General features: G+C 35.1%; 1 protein-coding gene across 1 annotated transcript; it reads right to left on the bottom strand.

The window, feature by feature from the left end:
• Positions 1 to 3260: 3260 nt before the first annotated feature.
• LOC129265658 (peroxiredoxin-5, mitochondrial-like) lies at positions 3261 to 13689 on the bottom strand. Its single transcript, XM_054903626.2, has 6 exons — positions 13428 to 13689; positions 12224 to 12358; positions 10693 to 10824; positions 9640 to 9678; positions 5371 to 5426; positions 3261 to 4607 (listed from the first exon to the last, which is right to left on the bottom strand). Exons 1-6 carry the CDS (start codon positions 13506 to 13508, stop codon positions 4502 to 4504), a joined length of 549 nt encoding a protein of 182 aa, XP_054759601.2. The 5' UTR covers positions 13509 to 13689; the 3' UTR covers positions 3261 to 4501.
• Positions 13690 to 21102: the final 7413 nt, after the last annotated feature.

Raw genomic sequence — 21102 nt, 5'->3', positions numbered from 1 at the left:
AAAAAGAAAATATCACAAAACTCACTAATACGAAAATCCCGCCGTGTTTTCCGAACACCTCTTGATTTCGCCGCCCGATATAGAAGGGGTCCTAAAGCTACGCATTCAATTTATCACGCAAAGAAAAAGTATTTCCTGTGCCTAAACTTCTAAATAATGTTCATATTCTTAAAGGAAAATATGAAATCAAAGTGGATATAACTCCAAACAGTTGCTGGTTTTCTCTGTATTTAGCGATTTATTGCAGCCTCTGTAGAAAAAAACTGTGAATAGGAATCGTTCGTCACACTGCAGTCACTAGCTCCACATACAGAGTGTGCATTTTGCAATTGAAATTGCATGCGCATTGGAGTGGTGCGTAGCTTTAGGACCCGTGTAGCTTTAGGACCCCCAACCATACAGGATGAAATAGGCATGATTCTGTACAAAATTCTGGACCATCCATGGTTTTGTTTCATGATACAATTGAAACCTCTTTGGAGATACTGGTCATGGGGTTTGGAGTCTAAATCTCTGCTCTAGACATGGTATTATTTGTGTCAAATTTGAGTTCTCGCTTGCAAACTATTAACAATCATACCTTGATAAGTGTCATAGTTATATCTATGAAGATACGTTGAATATTATTCAGTCGTACTCTGTTGGCCTACCAGCATTTTACTGTGGTTTGGTGTATGTCAAAATGCCGTCGTTATCAGTTCCAACATTACCTTCAAAATATTATTTTAGAGCTACGCAAAGTTAATAGTTTGAACACTAATTTGATTAGTTGACATTTTAAAGATAAAATTATGGAAAAGAAAAATAGTTCTATCATCATTGATTAATATTGATTCAGGTTTTGTCATTTTGTGTGGTGAAAATTTGAGTACTAGATTTACAATTTTGAGCAGAAGTTGAAATGAATGACCACACGATCGTTAAATAATGTATACCATAATGCATTATTAATCAGTACTCTTTAATATGTGTTCTATTGTTAGGCTCATAATTAGTGTTTGCTAACTAGAAGTGATTTAAATGGAAAAAAAACTTGATACATTTAGCCCTATGCATGAAATATCTGGGCTAGAGTTTATGGAAAATGTGGTATATAGCCAAATCAAATTGTGTTAAAAAAGTTTAGTTTCAATGGGCTTACAAAGTGTAATAATTATAGGATTTTGTTGCTCGGTTGATTAGGGAAAGTAATGAAGATGGCGTCACAGTGTAGGTGTTACAAGATGCAGGCAGTAGAAGGATTTATAATGAAAACATTGCAAGCAGTAGATGAGCTTGCTTGTTATTTTGATTTGCCTTGATATGTTTTTGTGGCATAAGCAAAGACCAAGGATGGAATAGGAATTGTACATAATACGTTCAAGCCATAATGTTGAGAATTCTTGATAAATCAGTGTTTGAATAAAAAAAACTGTGAGCCTATGCATGTATCAATGTTACAGTTTCACGTTTGTGCCACTATTATTTTCCCAGGAAATATATCGAATTATGATGAATGAAGTTGGTGTACTGTTTTGTTATTTTCTGAGGAATATCAATTTTTAATTGTTATATATTCACTGGTCTACAAGCAGTTGGTCAACTTCATAAGTAGTCATACTACATGACCTAAACCCAATTGGTCTGCTATGAATTTGTTCTCATTTTCGGTCAAATGCTCAGATGATCTCATTTCTACTTTGTCTACCAATTACTTTTGCTCTTTGTCAAAAAAAAAAAAAGATTGATAAATAGTACATGTAACCTACACACTAGATGGTGTTAGGCCATGTGGATATTGGTATAGTCTGACTGGAAATTAGACCAAATTTTGAGTGTGCTGAATGGTAGTATAATTATAGATAAACCGGGATAAGACCATGTGGGATGAGACCAAAAGGAAAGTAGATGAAACAAGCGTAGACTAGCCTGAAGGCACAGACCTTTGGGCCCGAATTCACAAAGGTGGTTTTGAAAACCCACGGTTGAATCCATGGTTTATGCAGATATCCTGTATAAATTACGCTTATTTTACCGCGTATATTAAAAAATTCCAATGCTGATGCGCGCTTTTGTCAGTGTGCCAAATTGACGCCTGTTACCATGGTTAGATATGCTATTTTATTCATGAGTCCACGTTTGAAGAGTGGACTCCTGAATGAAATAGCATGGATAACCATGGCAACAGGCGTCAATTTGGCACTGACAAAAGAGTGCATCAGCATTGGAATTTTATAATATATGCGTTAATTAAACGTAATTTATACAGAAAATCTGCATAAACCATGAACTCGACCGTGGGATCTCAAAACCACCTTTGTGAATTCGGGCCTTGGTGTTTGCATAGTACATAATGCAGAGTCTGAAGTGGTGAGACTAGATTCACTCGTGTACTGTGGCTGCTTCTACCAAAGTTTTGAGTCTAGTCTTGGAATAAATTTGAGTCTGCTTGCAGACTAGGGACCCCCTTTTCATAAAACTTGCTATAACAACAAATTTGCAATACCAGTTAAAAGCTACTGAAATCCTTGTATGCGACTGGCTGATGGTAAATTTGTTATCGAAATTGCGCATTTGTTGTTATAACAAGTCTTTATGAAAAGGACCCAGTTGTAGACCAATCCTTGATTTATTCTAGCTTTCATTTACCAGGGCTTGACATTAGTAGTGGCCCAGTCGGGCTACCAAAGTTTTGATAAAATGTAATGTTTTCTATTGCTTTAGGGCCACCAAATTTGCTTTCCGGGCAACCAAAACTATGAAATTGATGATTTTGGTGGACCGATCGGGCTACCAAGAAAAAAAATTTATGTGGAGCCTTGCATTGACCATTGTATAATGTGCAGACGTGATAAAAGCATGAACTTGTTATCTCTCCAGACCGTCAGATGTGGGTGTACCAAAAAACTGAGGACGTGTTCATATTAGACAAAGACTTGGTTGTGAGGATGAACAAACTTTTTTATCTGGAGACTTTCTCAATGAATTGGACAGTGTGTCTGTTCCATTTGGCAACGTAGAACTGTAAAAGCATCAATGATCAATTATGAAACGGTTCTTTTGTCAATATTCAAATTCCAATTTACCAGGTTTAATTTGTGCAGCTGTACAACTTTAAATTTGAGTGAAGATCAAATTCTTATACATTTATAGTGAACATTTACATAGGTCGAGATAATTTAATAAGGTAGCTGCTCATTTTTATCAAACCATTGGCGTTCATGCTTTTCTCATTTGGTATCGATTCTATCAAAAGGGAGTTCAAATTCAAACACAGAAAATCAATGAATTATTTAAAGATTTTATTATTTTATCAATTCATTCATAGCCTATTTCATAGACCATTTGTCATCCAACTATTCACATACAGAATAAATATTAGGTATGGAGACATTTTACTCTGCATAATGAAATAAAGAATACTGATATATCAATAGACATTCATCTGTACTCAACCACTACACTATCCCCTTTCGAATAAATTGCATTATTTTATTTTAATCCTGCAAATTGTCATTACTTTTGTTTAATTTTTTTCTTGTTCTGCTAGTTCAAGAGCACTGAAATTTCCACCTGGGTAGATTGTTGGAAATTAAAATAAAAACAAAATTATTGATGTATCGCATAAACCAGAAAAATTATGAAATATCCATTTACTACAATGTGAAAGTTAATGTATCATTACATAGAAATACCCTTATCTTTCCCTATCATATGCCGACAGCATTGACAAATAGGCTTTTATATTCCACAGTATTGTATGTTATACCATGGATATATGGGGCAAGGAAAATATGATCTAGACATTCTTTGGTCATATCTATAATACTACATTAAATAAAATATTTTCTATTCCACAACTTAATACAAACTTAGTACATATAAACTTCTTTCACTAGTATAGGCCTTTGGCAGCTTACTATAACACTTTTGTGCGGTTAAAAATATATTCCAGATATAAAGCTAATGCAAAATTTGACTTCTAAGAAGTGAATAAGAGAAATGTTTTAAATAATCTGGTCAGAAAATTGCTATTTGACTAATAAAATTACAAGTATAGAAATGCCTCATTTATGAAAGCTATTGATTCTGTTTGGAATTGCAAAGTTTGAAGGATGAGTTTATAGGCAGACTACATCTCATTTAAGAGCCATTGAATCTGGAATTGATAATGAAATATGAGCAAATAATAGCAATATAACTATTGAAATCAAAACAAGTTTGTACTCCGGGTAGGAAACTTGTGTCTTATGCGCTGAATATTACCTTTCAAATCATTTTATTACATTCATGGCAATTCCAGAAAGAAAATTCTTCTAAAGGATGATCCGTTACAGGATTAAAATACTCATTATGTTAGACAAATTTCAGTTAAAATCTAGGAACATGATTGTCTTCTCACTATGGTGGTAAATAAAATACTCAATGTGATAGGAATGAAATAAATTCATTTTCATTTGGCTTACACTGATATACTCTCATTGACTCATAAAGAGAGACTTCATTTATTTCATTTCATTCATTACAGTTGATTGAGCACTGTGTCAGCCAGACTGCAGGTCAAACCGGTTCCATCTGGTTCTTCATTGACTGCCGTCACCTTACCATCCTTGATTACCAGGGAATATCTGGTAAAGACAAAAAATATGAGCATATTTAAATAAATGGCTTCATAACCCCAAAAAATAAATTAACTTTTAACCAAGTGATTCAAGATCACACACTCGATCTGAAAAGAAATTTATATATTTTTATTATTTTTTTTAGGTCTTGCACACTGAACATGTGATGCTTATTTAACAGCTTAGCGGTCTCATCAAAATTAAAAATACCCTGGCCAGCAAATAGAAAGCGTTGCAATCTCATAACTTGCTTTCATAAAAAAATAAAATACAAAAACTTCCAAGGAAAAATATTAAGTGACTACCATTTTGGATTATCAAGCAAATACGATCAAGCAACCTTGTTTAGCGCCATCTAAAGCCCTCGACTACTCAAATCCGGCCAGGTTCCTAACCCATAATGCATCATTCTCAGCAGTGTAGTCTTATAATATAGGCTCAATTAAGTGATGACACACTAATTCATGACTCGATACTATCATACCACAGTAATTATGTATGTTACCAGGTAGCAAAACAAGTACTTTTCCTCTACAAACATGTTTATTTTCTCCAAACAAATAAAATGTTAGGCTAATCCATTCTCTATAATCTCAATCAGTATTATGCCAGGACTAGCTATTTATAACACAGCCAATGAGAGATCACACAAAGTGTCGGTCAGTTTGTTCTCCCTTTATAGGTTAAGTTTATCCCGACACCTCATTTTATGTCAAATTTGGCTACACACATCGAGCATTGATTTAACTGAGTTTCTTTTGATACCCACCTCTTTGAGCGTTGGTTTCCAAGGAATGGAGTAGCATCGAGGACCATATCAACCGCCTATATCAAGGTAGAGTTGAAATACAAAATATATGGTGATATATCTTCAATATGAAATGAATGAAAAAGTGCACTATTGTACATCAGGGAAAACATTACTCGGGGCTCAGGGCAGTTTCACACTGCAATTTTAAAGCTTTTCCAATGTTGCAGATTTCGGCATTAGATTGTGAAAAGTAGCCATTGAAAATAATAATATATAAAAGATTGTCCAATACACACGATCAAAGTAGAAAAGGAGAAATAGAACTTAAAGTATACATCCGAAGAATCAAAAGTATTTTATAATGACTTTATGTGGTCATCATTGTAAAGGGGAAGTATTACTAATCAGATATATAACTTCACTTTTCAAAATAGTGATCAGAGATTGCAGAAATCAGCTCTCAAAAATGATTTATTTTCATGCCATATTTCTGCCTTCCACCGGTCCTCTTGCGAGCTCCAGCTGAGTGACGTCACACAATGAGCAGTGAGCAGCTGAGCTGACAGCAGCCCATTGGAGACGATCTTTCCAATCAGCGTTTTTTGCTCTTAGAATTGTTTATTCCTCTTAAGATTGGTCTTGTTATATAGATAAAAGTTTGAATTTACTGAACAGTGAAAAAAAGTGCACATTTAACATATTTTGGTAACCGATATTTAGCTTAGAATTTTTTTTTTTCAAGAAATATATGTGAATAAACAAAGCATATTTTCACGTAGAAATCACACTTGCGTCACATTAATGTTATAATCAATATAAAGCATAGACATTCTTCTTTATGACTGAACAAAAATTATGAAATTTCATTAAGTAGCAAAGTCAGGAACCACAAAAAAAACACGGCAATATCCATCGCGAAATGACTGAAATTGCAGTTGAATTGCCGAAGCATTATTAGGAAACAGCGGCGAGCGGACTTTCTTTCATATATCTTAAAAATGCTTTCCCGTTAGGGCGATGGTCTGTGGCCAAATGCGTTGGCCATTGTTTTGTCATGTGCGAGGACCCTGGTTCGAAACTCGGATTTTTTTTTTCTGGGTATGGTATTTTTTGTTTATTCCTTCCCCGTCCCTACCCATCTTTTTTCTCTTTTTATTTTCTTGTGAAATTCTATTCAGACCTGTATTTATCAAATCTTGCTTCTTAATTGCTGCTTTTGATTTTCAAGTTCTTGATTAGATTATTTCTACTCTTATTTGGGATGGGAGGGGTAGAGTTAAAAGTCAAGTCCACATCAACTAAAAATTATTTGAATAGAGTAATTTCCCTTGTTGTTTTTACTCAAAACAGTCATATACAGAAAACAATGATATGCAAATTAGAGTTGTCACTCACATCACATTCGTTTCTATTTTTTGTGGCATTTTGTTTTTTATTCTTTGCAGATTTGACGATAGGAAACTCTTCATCTGATCACAATAGGTTATATTTACGGAACTGTTAAAATAGTAATTATATAAATTTGAATCAAAGTTTTTATGAAATTTCCTGCAATATCTTGTTATTTTTCTTTAAATTCAAATGAATTTTTGATTGCGTGGACTTCTCCTTTACTCTTAATGTAGGGAATGCATAGCAAAATTTATCCAGAAACAAAATTGTCTTAGAATATGCAAATCAGTAATTGGACACATGTTCACTTTTCTTTCATCCAGGCCACTTCCTCACATCCACCAGGCTTTCAGTCTTATAACAAAAATGATTAACCATCACACAACAGCACACAACATTCACAGTGCTTCACAATAAATATTTTACTTCTGTTCATACATGCAATAAATATTGTGGAAAACAAATAAAAGGCGTACCCATATTCAAATACCGTTTAAAAGGACAAATATATTATACCTTTCGAGAAAAATCAGCACGTTAAATATCTGATAACAAAACATAATTATGGGGCACTGCAAGAAACTTATGTTCAATTGCAAATCAAGCGTAAGTCTTAAATTCAAATTCAAGCGTAATAAGGTCGAGTTGCAATCGCAATTCAACTACATGTTTAATCAAAGGACTTACCCTTGATTTGGGACTTGTGATTGAGTATAACATTTCTCGCAAAATGCCCTAGTAACATTAAAATTGTTCTTTCGTTTAAATTGTGTGTTATTATTTTTGACAAGCTGTATTCCTGTCCAAGTCAAATTTCTTAGTTCTCTCCAAAACTGTGCTCAAAATTGTTTCCAAGATTGATAAAGAAAAATCTTCTTTTGTATCATTATCAGTCCACAACTTGCAAACCGTAGGTCCTGGAAAGAGTGAAGAAAAAATGGCTATATCCAAATCATAGTAAAAGGACATGATGGAATCTCCCAGATTGAGGTAGCAAGCAGAGACCAGAAGTCACCAGAGTCAGCAAGTGTGCAGATCTGTGTGTAGAAGAGAGAAAAAAAGAAATAGTTTAAATAATCAAATCAAAGTATGAATTTAATTATCGTGATGATTGATGACGTGCGGTGGCATGTAATTCCCGGTCAACAACAAATGATAGTAGGTTTAGACACCTGAAAAGTTCCACTCAGAACACTGGTGCTCTACCTCAAGTGATGTTTGTGTAGGCCCCACTCCACTTCACTACCGCTACACTACCGTACATGTACGCCACACCTACCCGGGTAGGTGTGTAGCGTAGTGTAGGCTGTAGCAGTAGTGAAGTGGAGACTACACGAACATCACTTGAGGTACGGTGCTCTCTGAGTCTCTGTGTCATTACAAAGATTGCATTTATCTTCATTGTTGAAGGCATTACGCATACATATATGCAGCAACACTCTAATCAGAAAGAAACACCAGACTCTAATTTTGGCCCACCCAAGGGTTCATTATATGCCGCCGCGCACAGAAAATTCAAGCCATAGAAGTCGTGGACCCAAGAAGTGAGATCCCAGCACGCGCGACCCACTAGTTAGAAATCCACTGCCAAACGCGGTTCGTGGTGCGAGGTTAGTTTACTAATACTAACCTCGCAATACGTGTGAGTGATTTTGGCCAGGAATCAGGGTAATCACTGCTGAAAATTTGTCTGTCTTCATGACATCGGCATCATGGTGATATAATTCTGTGTATAATAAAAACTTAAACATTCCTCTGAAACAGCAGATTTTCAGCCATGGTCCATACCAGTGCTCCTAAATAATTTAATCGCCTGCCTGAGTCCTGATCAGTTTTAGAAATCTGAAGAAAAAATCTGCTGGAATTGTGCAAAAACATTATTTCTAAAATAAAAACTTTTTAATTTTAATAGTAGTTATGCCAAAATGCATGATTCTAAACTTATATCAGATCTGTATTTGTCATCTGACCTGAATGCATCGTCAGAACAAGTACAGTTTCCAAACATGCTTACCTTGACTTTTGACTGGATCAAACAGCGTAGCCTGCAACATGCATCGGGAGCAAGTGAATGGGACCGTGCAGCTTGGAGTTTTTCAATAGTTAGTAGAGCAACACAACGAAGACTGTCGAGTGGACAAAATCGATCTTTCCAGTTCACAATTCAATAAAAAACGGGCAAAATAACACAGTTCTGGTTCCCTTATAGTCTGAAGTTGTCGAAAACAGAATTCGGATATCACAATACATGAAGAAAACGGTAAATTCGAAGAAAAATAGAGACCAGGAAGGTGAATCAGCTATCAGTGTACTGCTGGCTTGCACAGAGTGAGTCGATCATGTGACGTCATTATTCTCGGTTGTTTTTGATCGCGTGACTGTCTGTCTGGGGGCGGCTGGGGGGCTGAGAAGGGTCTCTAATAATTTCATTTCTTGCATTTCCACGACATCAATAAGACTTTTTAGTGACATATTTGTGTATAAAAAGACAAGACCTTTCCATTCATATATAATTTGTCTATAATCATCACTTTCGTGAATTTTCTTTGGATGTATACTTTAAATAAAAATTGATTGTTCACAGTAAATGGTGGTTTGAGGAACAAGTGACATCATTTTTTCTCTATTGAAAAAATCATAGTGTTGCTATGGAATTACATAGCAACTGATTTGTTTAAATTTACTGATTTGTTTAAATATTTATCTCTCTTTTTTCTTCACTACTTGAAAAATCATTTATAAGGAGGGGATGCCCCCCTTTTATTGTTGATTAGGGAAAAAGAATAAAGACTTTGACCATTAAAAATGTACAGAAAAAAAGCTTGTGCTTTTGTGTGAATATGGAAACATTATCCCTCACCCCCCCCCCAACAAAAAGAATGTTATTTTGTTTACCTTTGTAAACTCTCCATGAAGATCAGCTAGCATTCTGACCTGTGAGGATAAATAATGGAATAACTGTCACTTAATCACATGGCTATACACATCCATAAGGTTGACTTGAATTGTAGGATTCACATATTCAATTCATAATCACTTTCTTTTGAGCAAGTGTCACTTTGTTCTATCGGTTTACTTGCCACTTGGTCTACTATCAGTTGGTCCACTTCTCGGATAGTCATAATTTCAAATGGCGTAATTGACATTTGGTCTAATGCTCATGTAGTTTAATGCCAAGTTGGTGTAATTTCCACTTTGTATCCTTACTATTATTTTATGTGTCAAATTTGGTTAAGTAACTCTTAATCTAACCCTGTAGACAAAGTGCTGTCAGACAAAGTGGATATTAGACAAAATACAAGAAATTAAAATAAAATGGTTAATGGGCTAAATGGCAATAAGACCAATGGTAAGCACATGAATGTACATGAAGTAGGATTAGACCACATGGGTCGTGGCATGAGACTGAACAGAGTGTAGACAAAGCGGGTGTAGACAAATGAGCAATGTATCATTCTATCTGTCAGATTTGCAAGCAACCTACCCTCCGCCAAACCTATCACATGCTGATTTTATAGTACATCGGAATTCTGGGAAATATCAACTTTTTCCAGGAAAGATTTGGGGGAAAAAAATATTCCAGGAAATTCCGGGAAATCTGAAAATTACAATACACAATAATTGAATGAAGCAAACTTTCATATTCGTGTTATTTTAAACTTTGCCTCATTATGCAGCTCAAAATTTTCTGCTCGCACTTCACGCTTTCATTATTAATTCCCATTTTAGTAAGTGCATGAAAAGTATAGGTCCTACATTCTTGACTCCAGACCCAAAATCAGGCTTGCTGTATTGTTTTGTCCGATTTTTGTTGAAGATTACAGGAAACGCCTCTGAAATTCAGGAAATTTTGGATTCAGTTTCGGGAAATTTGTTTTTGAGCTGTGCAAACACTTAAGTCTGTAACACAAACTTTATGCTTCATTTGGCAACACTTGATAGAATTACCTTGCCTTCAGCTTTATGTGCTTCCCCCCATGCAGCCATTACAAAGGGGTCATTGACGGACACACAGGCGATGACTTCTGCACCTTTAGCTTTGAGTTTATCAAAGTCACCAACGTAGCCTGGCAGATGAGTCTGTGAAAAAAATTACAAGTAGAATATGACATTGCTCAGAATTAGTCCCATAGCTGATGCAGTATCATAGTGTTCAGTTTTCATAAAAACACCTATTTATTTACTATTATTTATATACTAGTATTTTTCATATATTTAAAGGGTACCATAGTGTCACTGATGCAATATTGATTTTATAATAATGGCACTAGGAAGCATTAAAAGACACAGGCAGGCATATACAGTTTCAACAATTTGTGGCAGTGCGTTGAGATGAAAAAAAAACCACCACCCTACCAGTATATCTTAATCTTTTGAAAAATCATGGTACAATTTTATTAGTTTCATACATCCACTCATCAAAGGATTATTTTTATAAGAAGTGAACTGTGAATGTGATAGCCAAAGGCATAAACTGTATGATTTGAAATTAACCACAGAATTGAAAACTCATATCTTCTTTAAATATGGCTTTTTTCTTTTATTTATTCAACGTAAATACACATGTAATTTCTTTTCAATGTGAACTCTTCTCTCACAATAGCGAGTGTAAAGCCAGGATATATACTTCTAGTACAGAGTAAACTCTTATAATTCACAGAAAGATATTATGCTGCTATTATTATGCTACGTCTCCTCCCCTCCGCCCATTTTTATGCTTGTGAAATGGTTCTACAAAGATACTGAGCATTATCCAAGACTCACCCCCCCCCCAGTTCAAATTTCATGGTAATTTACAAATTCCACATTACTTTCTTTGAGAGAAAACCATTCTTTGTATATCATTAGCGAGTATCTAGAGTCAGTGAGTAGAGTTATAGAAATTGGCAAATTTCTAAACCCTAACCTAAAACTGACCGATTTCTATGAGAGATTGCATTGATATCAGCCTTAGGCCTACCTATAATGGTGGTCCCCAAGTCTGTGCACCTAACGATTTAACATGAACTTCTTTTTATTTCACAAATTCTTTCCGTTAATAATGTTCCCTATATTACCATGAGTAAGTGTAACAAATATCTCATTAAAATTTGAAAGAAATATAGGATTTTCTTAGAAAAAACCTTGGGCAGTCATTTTCAGATTGAAAAAAAAATGGTACCCCATGTCTGCGCACCCATTCACTTTGCCCACGATTCAGGCGTTTTGATGAGAAAGGCAGCATTTTGAGGCCGTCACACGAAATGCCCCAAATTCATTATTTTTCCAACATTTTGAGTCGGATTTTTTAATGAATATCGTCTATGTGGTGCATGTGTAAATTTTGTGTTCGTTGTGATCTTCTTTTACTAGAATCGTGCAGATACGCATGTGCGCAGACAAGGGGGACTGCACAGACTTGCACAGACAAGCCATACAATCACTAAGCTTCATGTAATAGGACCCCAACGGACATTGGTTCAGCAACCCTTTTTCTCACCTTTGAACATCCTGGAGTGAACGCTCCCGGAACGGCAAACAACACTCCAGTCTTTCCCTTGAAAAGTTCTTCTACATTCACTTTATCACCTGGTGTGTTCTCACACACTTCTACACTAGGCACAGCATCACCAACCTAATAAAAATGATGAATAAATATTATTCAAGCAACATATAACAGTTAATAGTATGTTCATGATATGTTTCCGGATAACTTGCACAGTATAAATAAAGAATAAGGAAGAGAAACACAAGAGAGATATATAGGTCTAACCAAAAAACATGTGAAATTAAGACAAACCAAGACAATTTACATGGAGATCTAAATTGAAATAGTACGGTAATCGTCAACTTGACTCGGCTTTATCTCTCACTCTCAGACTCGGTCTTATTCTTAATAATCTTCCCACATTGAAATTTTACACTGAACTACGTTGTAAGCAACAAAGCATGGACATTTTCAGATATTTCTTTTCTTTATCAAGGGAAAATTATGGACAGTTTACCCCACCAAGAGCACCCAATGTTCAATTGATTATTGCCTTTTGGCCAGGGGAGCATTTCATGAAAGGACTTGTCGCCGTTGTCGGACGGTTTATACCGAGGTTTTTTACCTGACTGCTAGGAAAGCACGGAGGCCTATGAGCAAGCAACCAGGGGACCAACGGCTTAAAGTCCTCTCCGAGGGACCTGGTAATGAGGATAAATGCCTTACCAAGGGCAAGGGGCACTAGCGCACCACTTGGGAAGTGGGAATCGAACCCTCCGACAGTTACCATAATAACAGTCCTTCTAAGTCAAAGAGTAGGGTGTTCACCCGGTGTATTGCACCTGCCGGCCCCCGGTACTACAATACTGCAAGAATCTTCAGGATTGAAGGAGGCAGTCAGTGTAGGATGAAGAAGACGATGAAGAAGAAGCAAATCAGATTCAAAAAAAGATGTCAGATCTGACAATTTGTCGGACAAAAATGTTGATGAAACGGCAGAAACGCTCCCCAGGTCTAACACTCGAGTCTAAATTCTAGGGAGTAGGGTCTTGACTTGGAATTGAGCTTCGCCGTCGACGGCCGACGGGCATGACGGGTGACTAAAATAATCCCGACTAAAATCATGATAATAATATGATAAATGAGTACGAATATGTTCTGATATCTGTTCGTATGGTGTAGCACACCTTTCTTTAATAATCTAGTTAGTATTTACCTTGATTGGCATCTTTCTTGGTGAACCAGATGAAAAACTCCGTAAGCAATTGAAAAGGACGGCTCTTCGGAGGCTAAACATTCTCGCGCAATACCTTATGCCGTTATGCCCTGCGCGGCATGCATACAGTTCGATAGCCTAGCGGCCAGCCCCGCTCTTCGCGGCGCGGCCGAATGTCGAGCTGAGCTCCGGATAACGGCGTACGTGCAGGCAAGGGCTTGCCATGTGAACCTCCTCGCCTATATGGATGCCTCCATAATTCTCAGGCCCAGGCAGGCTACAGACTTCAGGGGAATAATACCATTTCCCCGGACCATTTTGCACCCACATTTTCATATTGACATGTGCTGCTTGATTGAATTCATAATTTTGATGATATTTACATCTTTTCTTCAATATTCAAACAATTGAAAATGTTCTGTTTTTAATTAAGTGATTATGAATTGCTGTATTAAAGGGTTCATCAAATTATTTAGTGGGCGCGTATCAGCTGTTATGTAATCTCGGGGAATTCCCTATTTTCAGGGCACCGCCCACTAGCACTTTCCCACTTTGATGATGAACTGAACGCAAATCCAAGGGTTGATTTTTGTATGTTTCTTTGAAGGGGTGGTCCTAATAGTCATGTCTAAGCTTTTTTCTTATAAATAAACATAAATATATAATAATCTCATAAGCCTTATTTATATATAGTGCGAGAGCGAAGCACGAGCTTATTTTTATTTCATGACTGTATTTTGTCCTAAAATTTAACATTCTGAGCAATCTTTGGGATCCTAAGAGTTTAAGTGTTCATAAAATGAAGCAATATCAACCAGAGAAGTATCTTTGCTATTAACTTATTATTAAAGGACAAGTCCACCCCTGAAAAACGTTGATTTGAATGAATAGAGAAAAATCAAACAAGCATAACGCTGAAAATTTCATCAAAATCGGATGTAAAATAAGAAAGTTATATATGTACATTTTAAAGTTTCGCTTATTTTTCACAAAACAGTCATATGCACAACTCAGTGACATGCAAATGAGCCAGACGATGATGTCCCTCTCTCACTATTTATTTTGTTCTTTATTGTTTGAATTATACAATATTTCTTTTTTCACAGATTTGACAGTGATCGAGGACCAACTTGACTGAACCATATCGTATAGCAATGCTATAATTCCACGCGTTCAGGGAGGAATTAATCGTTGTTTCACTTGACAATGAGGAGAAAATTAGATTATTTCATATTTCATACAATAAAATACAAAAGAAATAGTGAGTGGATGACGTCATCAGACTTCTCATCTGCATACCAACCAGGATATTGTGCATAGAACTGTTTTGTGAATTAAATGAAGCGAAACTTCGAAATGTCATAACTTTCTTATTTTACATCCGATTTCGCTGAAATTTTCAGTGTAATGCTTGTTTTTTTTTTCTCTTTTTATTCAAATCAACTTTTTATTGGGGTGGACTTGTCCTTTGATAATAAGTTAATAGTAAAGATACTTCTTCGGTTGACATTGCTTCATTTTATGAACACTTTAAACTTTTAAATTACAAACAAAATTCTGTATAGCAAGGAAATCAATACACTTACTGTACTAGAAATGTGTCTTCAGGAGTTAATAGTTTTAAAAAAGCTCAAAAAAACCCAAATTACTCAAGCTAAAAGGGCCATGTACAGTTTAATTATGAAATAAAGAAAATTAAGATTGCCTTTAGATATTCAATTAGATCTTTTTTTACAAATCAGTTGTACCTATTTTAATACGGGTGTGAAATCTGGGGCTTCGAAAATTTGAAGCATATTGAAATTATGCATATGCAATATTCCAAACAAATTTTAAGACTAAGAAAAGGTTCACTGAACTGTATGGCTCTCGGTGAACTGGGCAGATTTGAAATATCGATTATTGCTAAAGAAAGAATGGTTAATTTTTGGTCGAGAACTATATAAGTGAGAAAAAGTTAAATATTCAACTATTTCTGGTAAAATTTTGAAAATACTTCATGATCTTGGCATATATTCCTCTTCTTGGGTAAAATTCTTTCAGTCTACTTTAAATGAACTTGGAATGTCAAATATTTGGACAAATAATAAATCGTTTAGTAATGCTTGGTTGAAATCCACATTAAAATTGAAACTTAGAGATACGTATGTGCAAAATTGGCAAAGCGTTGTGAACGTTAGCTCACAATGTATTAACTATAGAATTTTCAAAAATCAGGTTGGCCTTGAAGCTTACTTAATTCCCTCTCCCTACAGGATAGCACTCACAAAATTCAGATGTGCAAATCACCGTTTGCCAATTGTTACGGGTAGATATTCGGGAATAGAATGGCAAAATCGAACAGCAATCTGTGCACTCTTAATAAACTTGGAGATGAATTTCATTATTTGTTTGAATGTCCGAAATTGAATAACTTGAGGCACAAATATATCAAGCCGTATTTTTAGAATACGTCCCAATACACTAAAAATGAATTAATTATTTAATTCAGGAAACATGAAACAGATCACCAATTTAGCAAAATTCGCATCAGTAATATTAAAGCTTCACTAAGTTTTAGTCATAAAATGAATAATGCATGATCTTGTAAATATTTCATAATTTCATTTCATTTCATTTATTGGTTTTTGCAACATTTTTCATAACAAAATTCTGGACAAGAAAATACATATCTGAAACTTGACATCAAGATAATGAACAATAGTTTTGTACATAAATCCTCAAACATATCTTACATAAATGAAAATCAATAAGTGGTATTTTCTGTTCCACAATAAATAGAATGGTTGCAAGGGTCGTCAAAAAAGCAAAGCTTGAAAACGTAACAACCCTGGAATATAGCCAAATAATTAATATATATTGTCATTAAACGTGCAGGTGCATGAGGGACTGGGGGGGGGGGGGGGAGGGAGATGCTTGGTCCTTAGCATGGAATTTTAGAAAATAACACGTTTGTTGTTTGATTTTAATTTATACATGTTCTAGATAAAAGTCAATGTCTAATTGAAATAATGATAACAATGGTAATGATTTTCTTTCTTTAATTTGTTAGGTATTGGTTTAATTGCATTTCTTTTATAGTTCGTTTAAAGGAATAAAATGATCTTGTCAGCTTAAGTGAATCTGGCAATGTATTCCAAATATCAGGTCCATGATAATGGTTACTTCATCTTTTTATGTTTACTCACATTTTATCTTTTTTTATACGTTTGTTTTTACACTAAACACGTAATCTCTTTTCTTAAATTGTTGCCTGTGGGCCTATATATTGACTGCATGGTATACTCGAATGTAAATATTGTAAATAATGTAAATATGTTGTATTTGATACTGAGAAATTATTTCTTTGTTGTTATCTGACTTTCTTCAATGCCCTTTTAAGGGTGACATGAGAAAAAATTGTCATTGTCATTGTCACCTATAGAATCTGGGCATGATAAATATCTTTTTTATCATGCAAATCACAAAAGCGAGCGCGAAGCTCGCGCTTCTTAAAATATTTGATATTCCGATCTGAAAAGGGCCCGATTTAAGCTCTGTATTTCAAGCACTTTGTAGGAAAATTGTGAGGTGGATATGGATCACAGTTAAAAAAGGAGCTGATTCACTGCATGTTTCATTATTATTACTTTGAGTTCTTACATAGGACCGGGACATCCTAAGAACATTATATCATCAAATGATAATGATAACTATCTACAAATTTCTCTTCCTAGGCGCGAGATGAAACTTGTCGATATTCCATTCTGAAAAAGGGACAAAAAAAATTGATTATCAAATTAATATCTTATCTTATTTATTATTCTAATAAGCCCATGTTGTGATATGTCTCCCGTTTCTTGTTTATAGTGAGTCGCACTCTCTTGACGATCATCCTTTTTTTCATCAGATCATCAGTTAACCCAAACTTTGAAACGCATAATGGGTCAATTTTTCAGCATTGCCAATGGCTATACCAAATTAATTATGAAAAGCAGGGAGGTAACTTTTTTTTTTTTGGGGGGGACGTGCCGGCCACTCAGGCGGCTGTTGCCCCCCCCCCCACCCTTATAATAAAAAAGGGGAAGAAAAAGAAAGAGGGAGAATCAAAGTGGAAAAAAATACTTTTAATTTTTTTTTTTAGAATTCGATAAAACATAATTTGCCTCTTCCCGGCGCACGTATTGAGTTAATGCGATACATAATCCCTATCCAGCATAAGGATTAAATCGCTCTTAAAATATTCACTTTGCAAGTCAACCAGATATACCGGACCAGATATTGCCAGAGCTTTCATTATTTCAGTGACATACACACCTTTTTCATGAGTCAGCCTGACATTACTGGAATTCTGTAGTTGACGATAAACAATAGCCTTAAAAAAATAAATAAGTAAAAAAAAATAGTGATAGATGATTTGTATACCCCCGTATATAGCCCTTTATTTGGGGGTGCAACCGTGAATGTGTCCCAAATTTTGAATTGTTAGTTCTATACTTTTATTGCAATCTCCCCCCCCCCCCCCCTTTGCTAGGACCGGATTTAAGCCACTGTGTATCCATCTATAATTATCTGGGGTATGACATGTTGTTATATCATCACGGGCAAAATTTAAGACCCACTTTATTCTCTAACCATAATAAGGGTCATTGATCAGTCCAAAATGATGGACATCCGAACTGTACAGTTCATTACCGAAAAATTTGACAAAGAAGAAAAAAAAGAAAACGAAGAAGAAGAAAAACTGAAAATAAGGTCATCACTCATAAGTTTGGATCTTATATAGGCTTGTATAATAAAGGCTATATAATTGCCAGTATTTAAGATAAAATAAGAGTTTAATCAATGTGGTAATTTGCATAAATTAGTTATGATCGTTATCTAGCGCTGTTTTGCCTTATTTCAAAATTTATTTGATTTCAAAATTTATTATGCAAAGTCTGGGCTGATTGAAAATCAACCCGGCCAGATCGGTTGCGGATAGTGACCAGCCAAACATTCGTTGATTTGAATTTAACGATTAAAGATTTTAATTTAAATCTTTTTAGATTAAAAAAAATCTTTTTAGATTTAAAAGTTAATCATAAATATTAAATGAATCAAATTTTCGCCGGGCTGCTTCACAGCCGACCTGGATTTAATTTAATCCTTGAAATTCAAAGTGTGTATGAAAGTAAGGGCCTGTTTAAACACTAGTATAAGATCAAGGAAAGACCTATACTTTTTAGAGCTGATTATCCCCACTTTTTTGCTGGAACTCAACTACAAGGAAATGTCATACTAAATTTTAATTTATTTTGTTTCCAAGCCTTTTTTTAAGTCTGTCTGAATCCACCCCAACAAAAGTTTATTTGAATAAAAAGAGAAAAATCCAACAACAAACACTGAAAAAAATCATCAAAATCGGATGTAAAATAAGAAAGCTATGACATTTTAAAGTTCTGCATAATTTCACAAAACAGTTATTATGCACACCCTGGTCGGTATGCAAATGAGGAGACTGATGACGTCATCCACTCATTATTTCTTTTGTATTTTATATAGGAGATATTCTAATTTTCTCCTAAATGTCAAGTGAAAGAACGATTATCCTGAGCATGTGGAATTAGCATGTCATGTTGGTCCTTATTGCCAAATCTGTAAAAAATGAAATATTGCATAATTCAAACAATTAAAAAAAAAACTGAAAGAAACAGTGAGTGAAGGACATCATTTTACTCTTTCATAATTATGCATGTCCCTGAGTTGTGCATATCACTGTTTTATGAAAAATAAGCGAAAATTTAATATTTCATAACTTTCTCATTTTACATCCGTTTTTCAGTGATGAAATTTTCAGCGTTATGCTAGAGTTTTTTCTTTTAAGGCCTATTCAAATCAACATTTTTCTGGAGTGGGGTTGACCTTAAAAGACTTAATTATCAACGGGATGGCAAGCGTTGTGGAGCGTTGTGGCCCAGTGGATTAGTATCCGGACTTTGAAACAGAGGGTCGTGGGTTCGAATCCCAGCCATGGCGTAATTTTCTTCAGCAAGTAATTCATCCACTGTATGCTGTACTCGACCCTGGTGATGTGGGTACCTACAGGAAGTAATTTCTCAAAAAGCAGTGTATGCCTTAATCAGTTACCTAAGCTTAGCCGGGGTAATAATAATAGCAGGGCCTTTTTTAAAGCGCCATGAGCACCGAAAGGTGGACCTGCATGTGTGCTATATAACCATTATTACTATTATTATTGTTATTATATTATTATTATTATATTCTCCCTCTTTCCTTTCTCTTTTCCCTTTCCTATAGTACTATTCTCTTTACCTATTTGAGTCCTTTCCCTTGCACTTTTCTCAATTTATTTCCTTGTCTGTCCCTCTTTCTTTCTTTACATCCTTTCTTTAGCTTTCTATCGGTTTTTTTGTAGGTTAGGCCTATACGTACATGGAAAATTTGAAATGATCACAGTTATTGTCTTGCTAAAATGTATTATACTAATTGTTCTTATATATGTTGAATCTATTTATATATATAATTCATTTTGTATCTCATACAGGATATTCATATCTTTATGTAGTTTCAATAATTGACAGTATTTTGTCTTCTATGTTTTCCATGTCACTCTCCTCTTCTTTACCACTTTCTGTTTTTCTCTCTACCTCGATCACTCAATTTTTCTCTTTATTTGGGCATACCCACTAGAGTACCTACGGGGGGGGGGGCAGAGGGGGCAGACTGCCCCCCCTGACGAGTCACAACCCATGCAAGGACATATCCCTGCCCCCCTGACGAGTCTTGAAGACCTTTTTTTTTTTTTTTGCTTGTCAAATTTTTTGGCGGACGAGATCCTTTATTCGTGGTTAAAGACCATTTTTTTTTTTTTTTTTGCTCGTCGAATTTTTTGGCGGACGAATTTGCCCCCCTGTAGAAAATCCTAGGTACGCCACTGGGCATACCCCCTCTCTCTCCCCCTCTTTCTTTCCATTACTCTCATTTCTCTCTCTCTCTCTTCCTCTCTCTCCCTCTTCCCCTTTGCTTATTTCTCTCTTTCTCAATCTTCTATTTATGAGATACATCTTTTAATTATTGGATCGTTTTGATATAGAATACTGTACGTTTTTGTTCATTTGCTTTGTTATATCTGTATATTGTACTTCATGAATTTTTGTAAATTTACCCTTTCAGCATGTGCTGCTGGTCAATTTTTATGTGTATATACCAATAAATAAAAAAATTATTATATTATTACTATTATTATTATTATTATAAATTGTACCTTTTCTATACCATTTCGTCTTAGTCTTCATTGATTCTTATTAAACTTCTGTACCTAACCAGTACTATGTACCATTGAAGCGGGGGTTGGTTTATAAGATGAAATGGTAATTAGCCAATCTCCACTTACCGACTTTATGCGTGTAGAGATCCGACAGACAATCCTCCAATATAACAAAGTGTTCCAATTATTGCACAATCCCAATATGTATATGTATACGTGTATAGAAAATCACACAGATATTATCACAAAATGGCTAGCACAAGCGGTATTTTTGATATTTCTCTTAGTGGAATGACGGAGAATAAAAAGGGTAGTACGAAAACTTGTTGAATATGAAGTAGAAAATACAATGGATGAATTTACTCCAAGTGAGATGATGGGAGTCCACAAAAGTATCAAGTATTTGACGACGTTCTCAAAACACGTGTT

This window comes from Lytechinus pictus, chromosome 7 (assembly GCF_037042905.1).
Source record: "Lytechinus pictus isolate F3 Inbred chromosome 7, Lp3.0, whole genome shotgun sequence".
NCBI classification, from domain to species: domain Eukaryota; kingdom Metazoa; phylum Echinodermata; class Echinoidea; order Temnopleuroida; family Toxopneustidae; genus Lytechinus; species Lytechinus pictus.
This window is presented reverse-complemented; position numbering and strand designations above follow the sequence as displayed.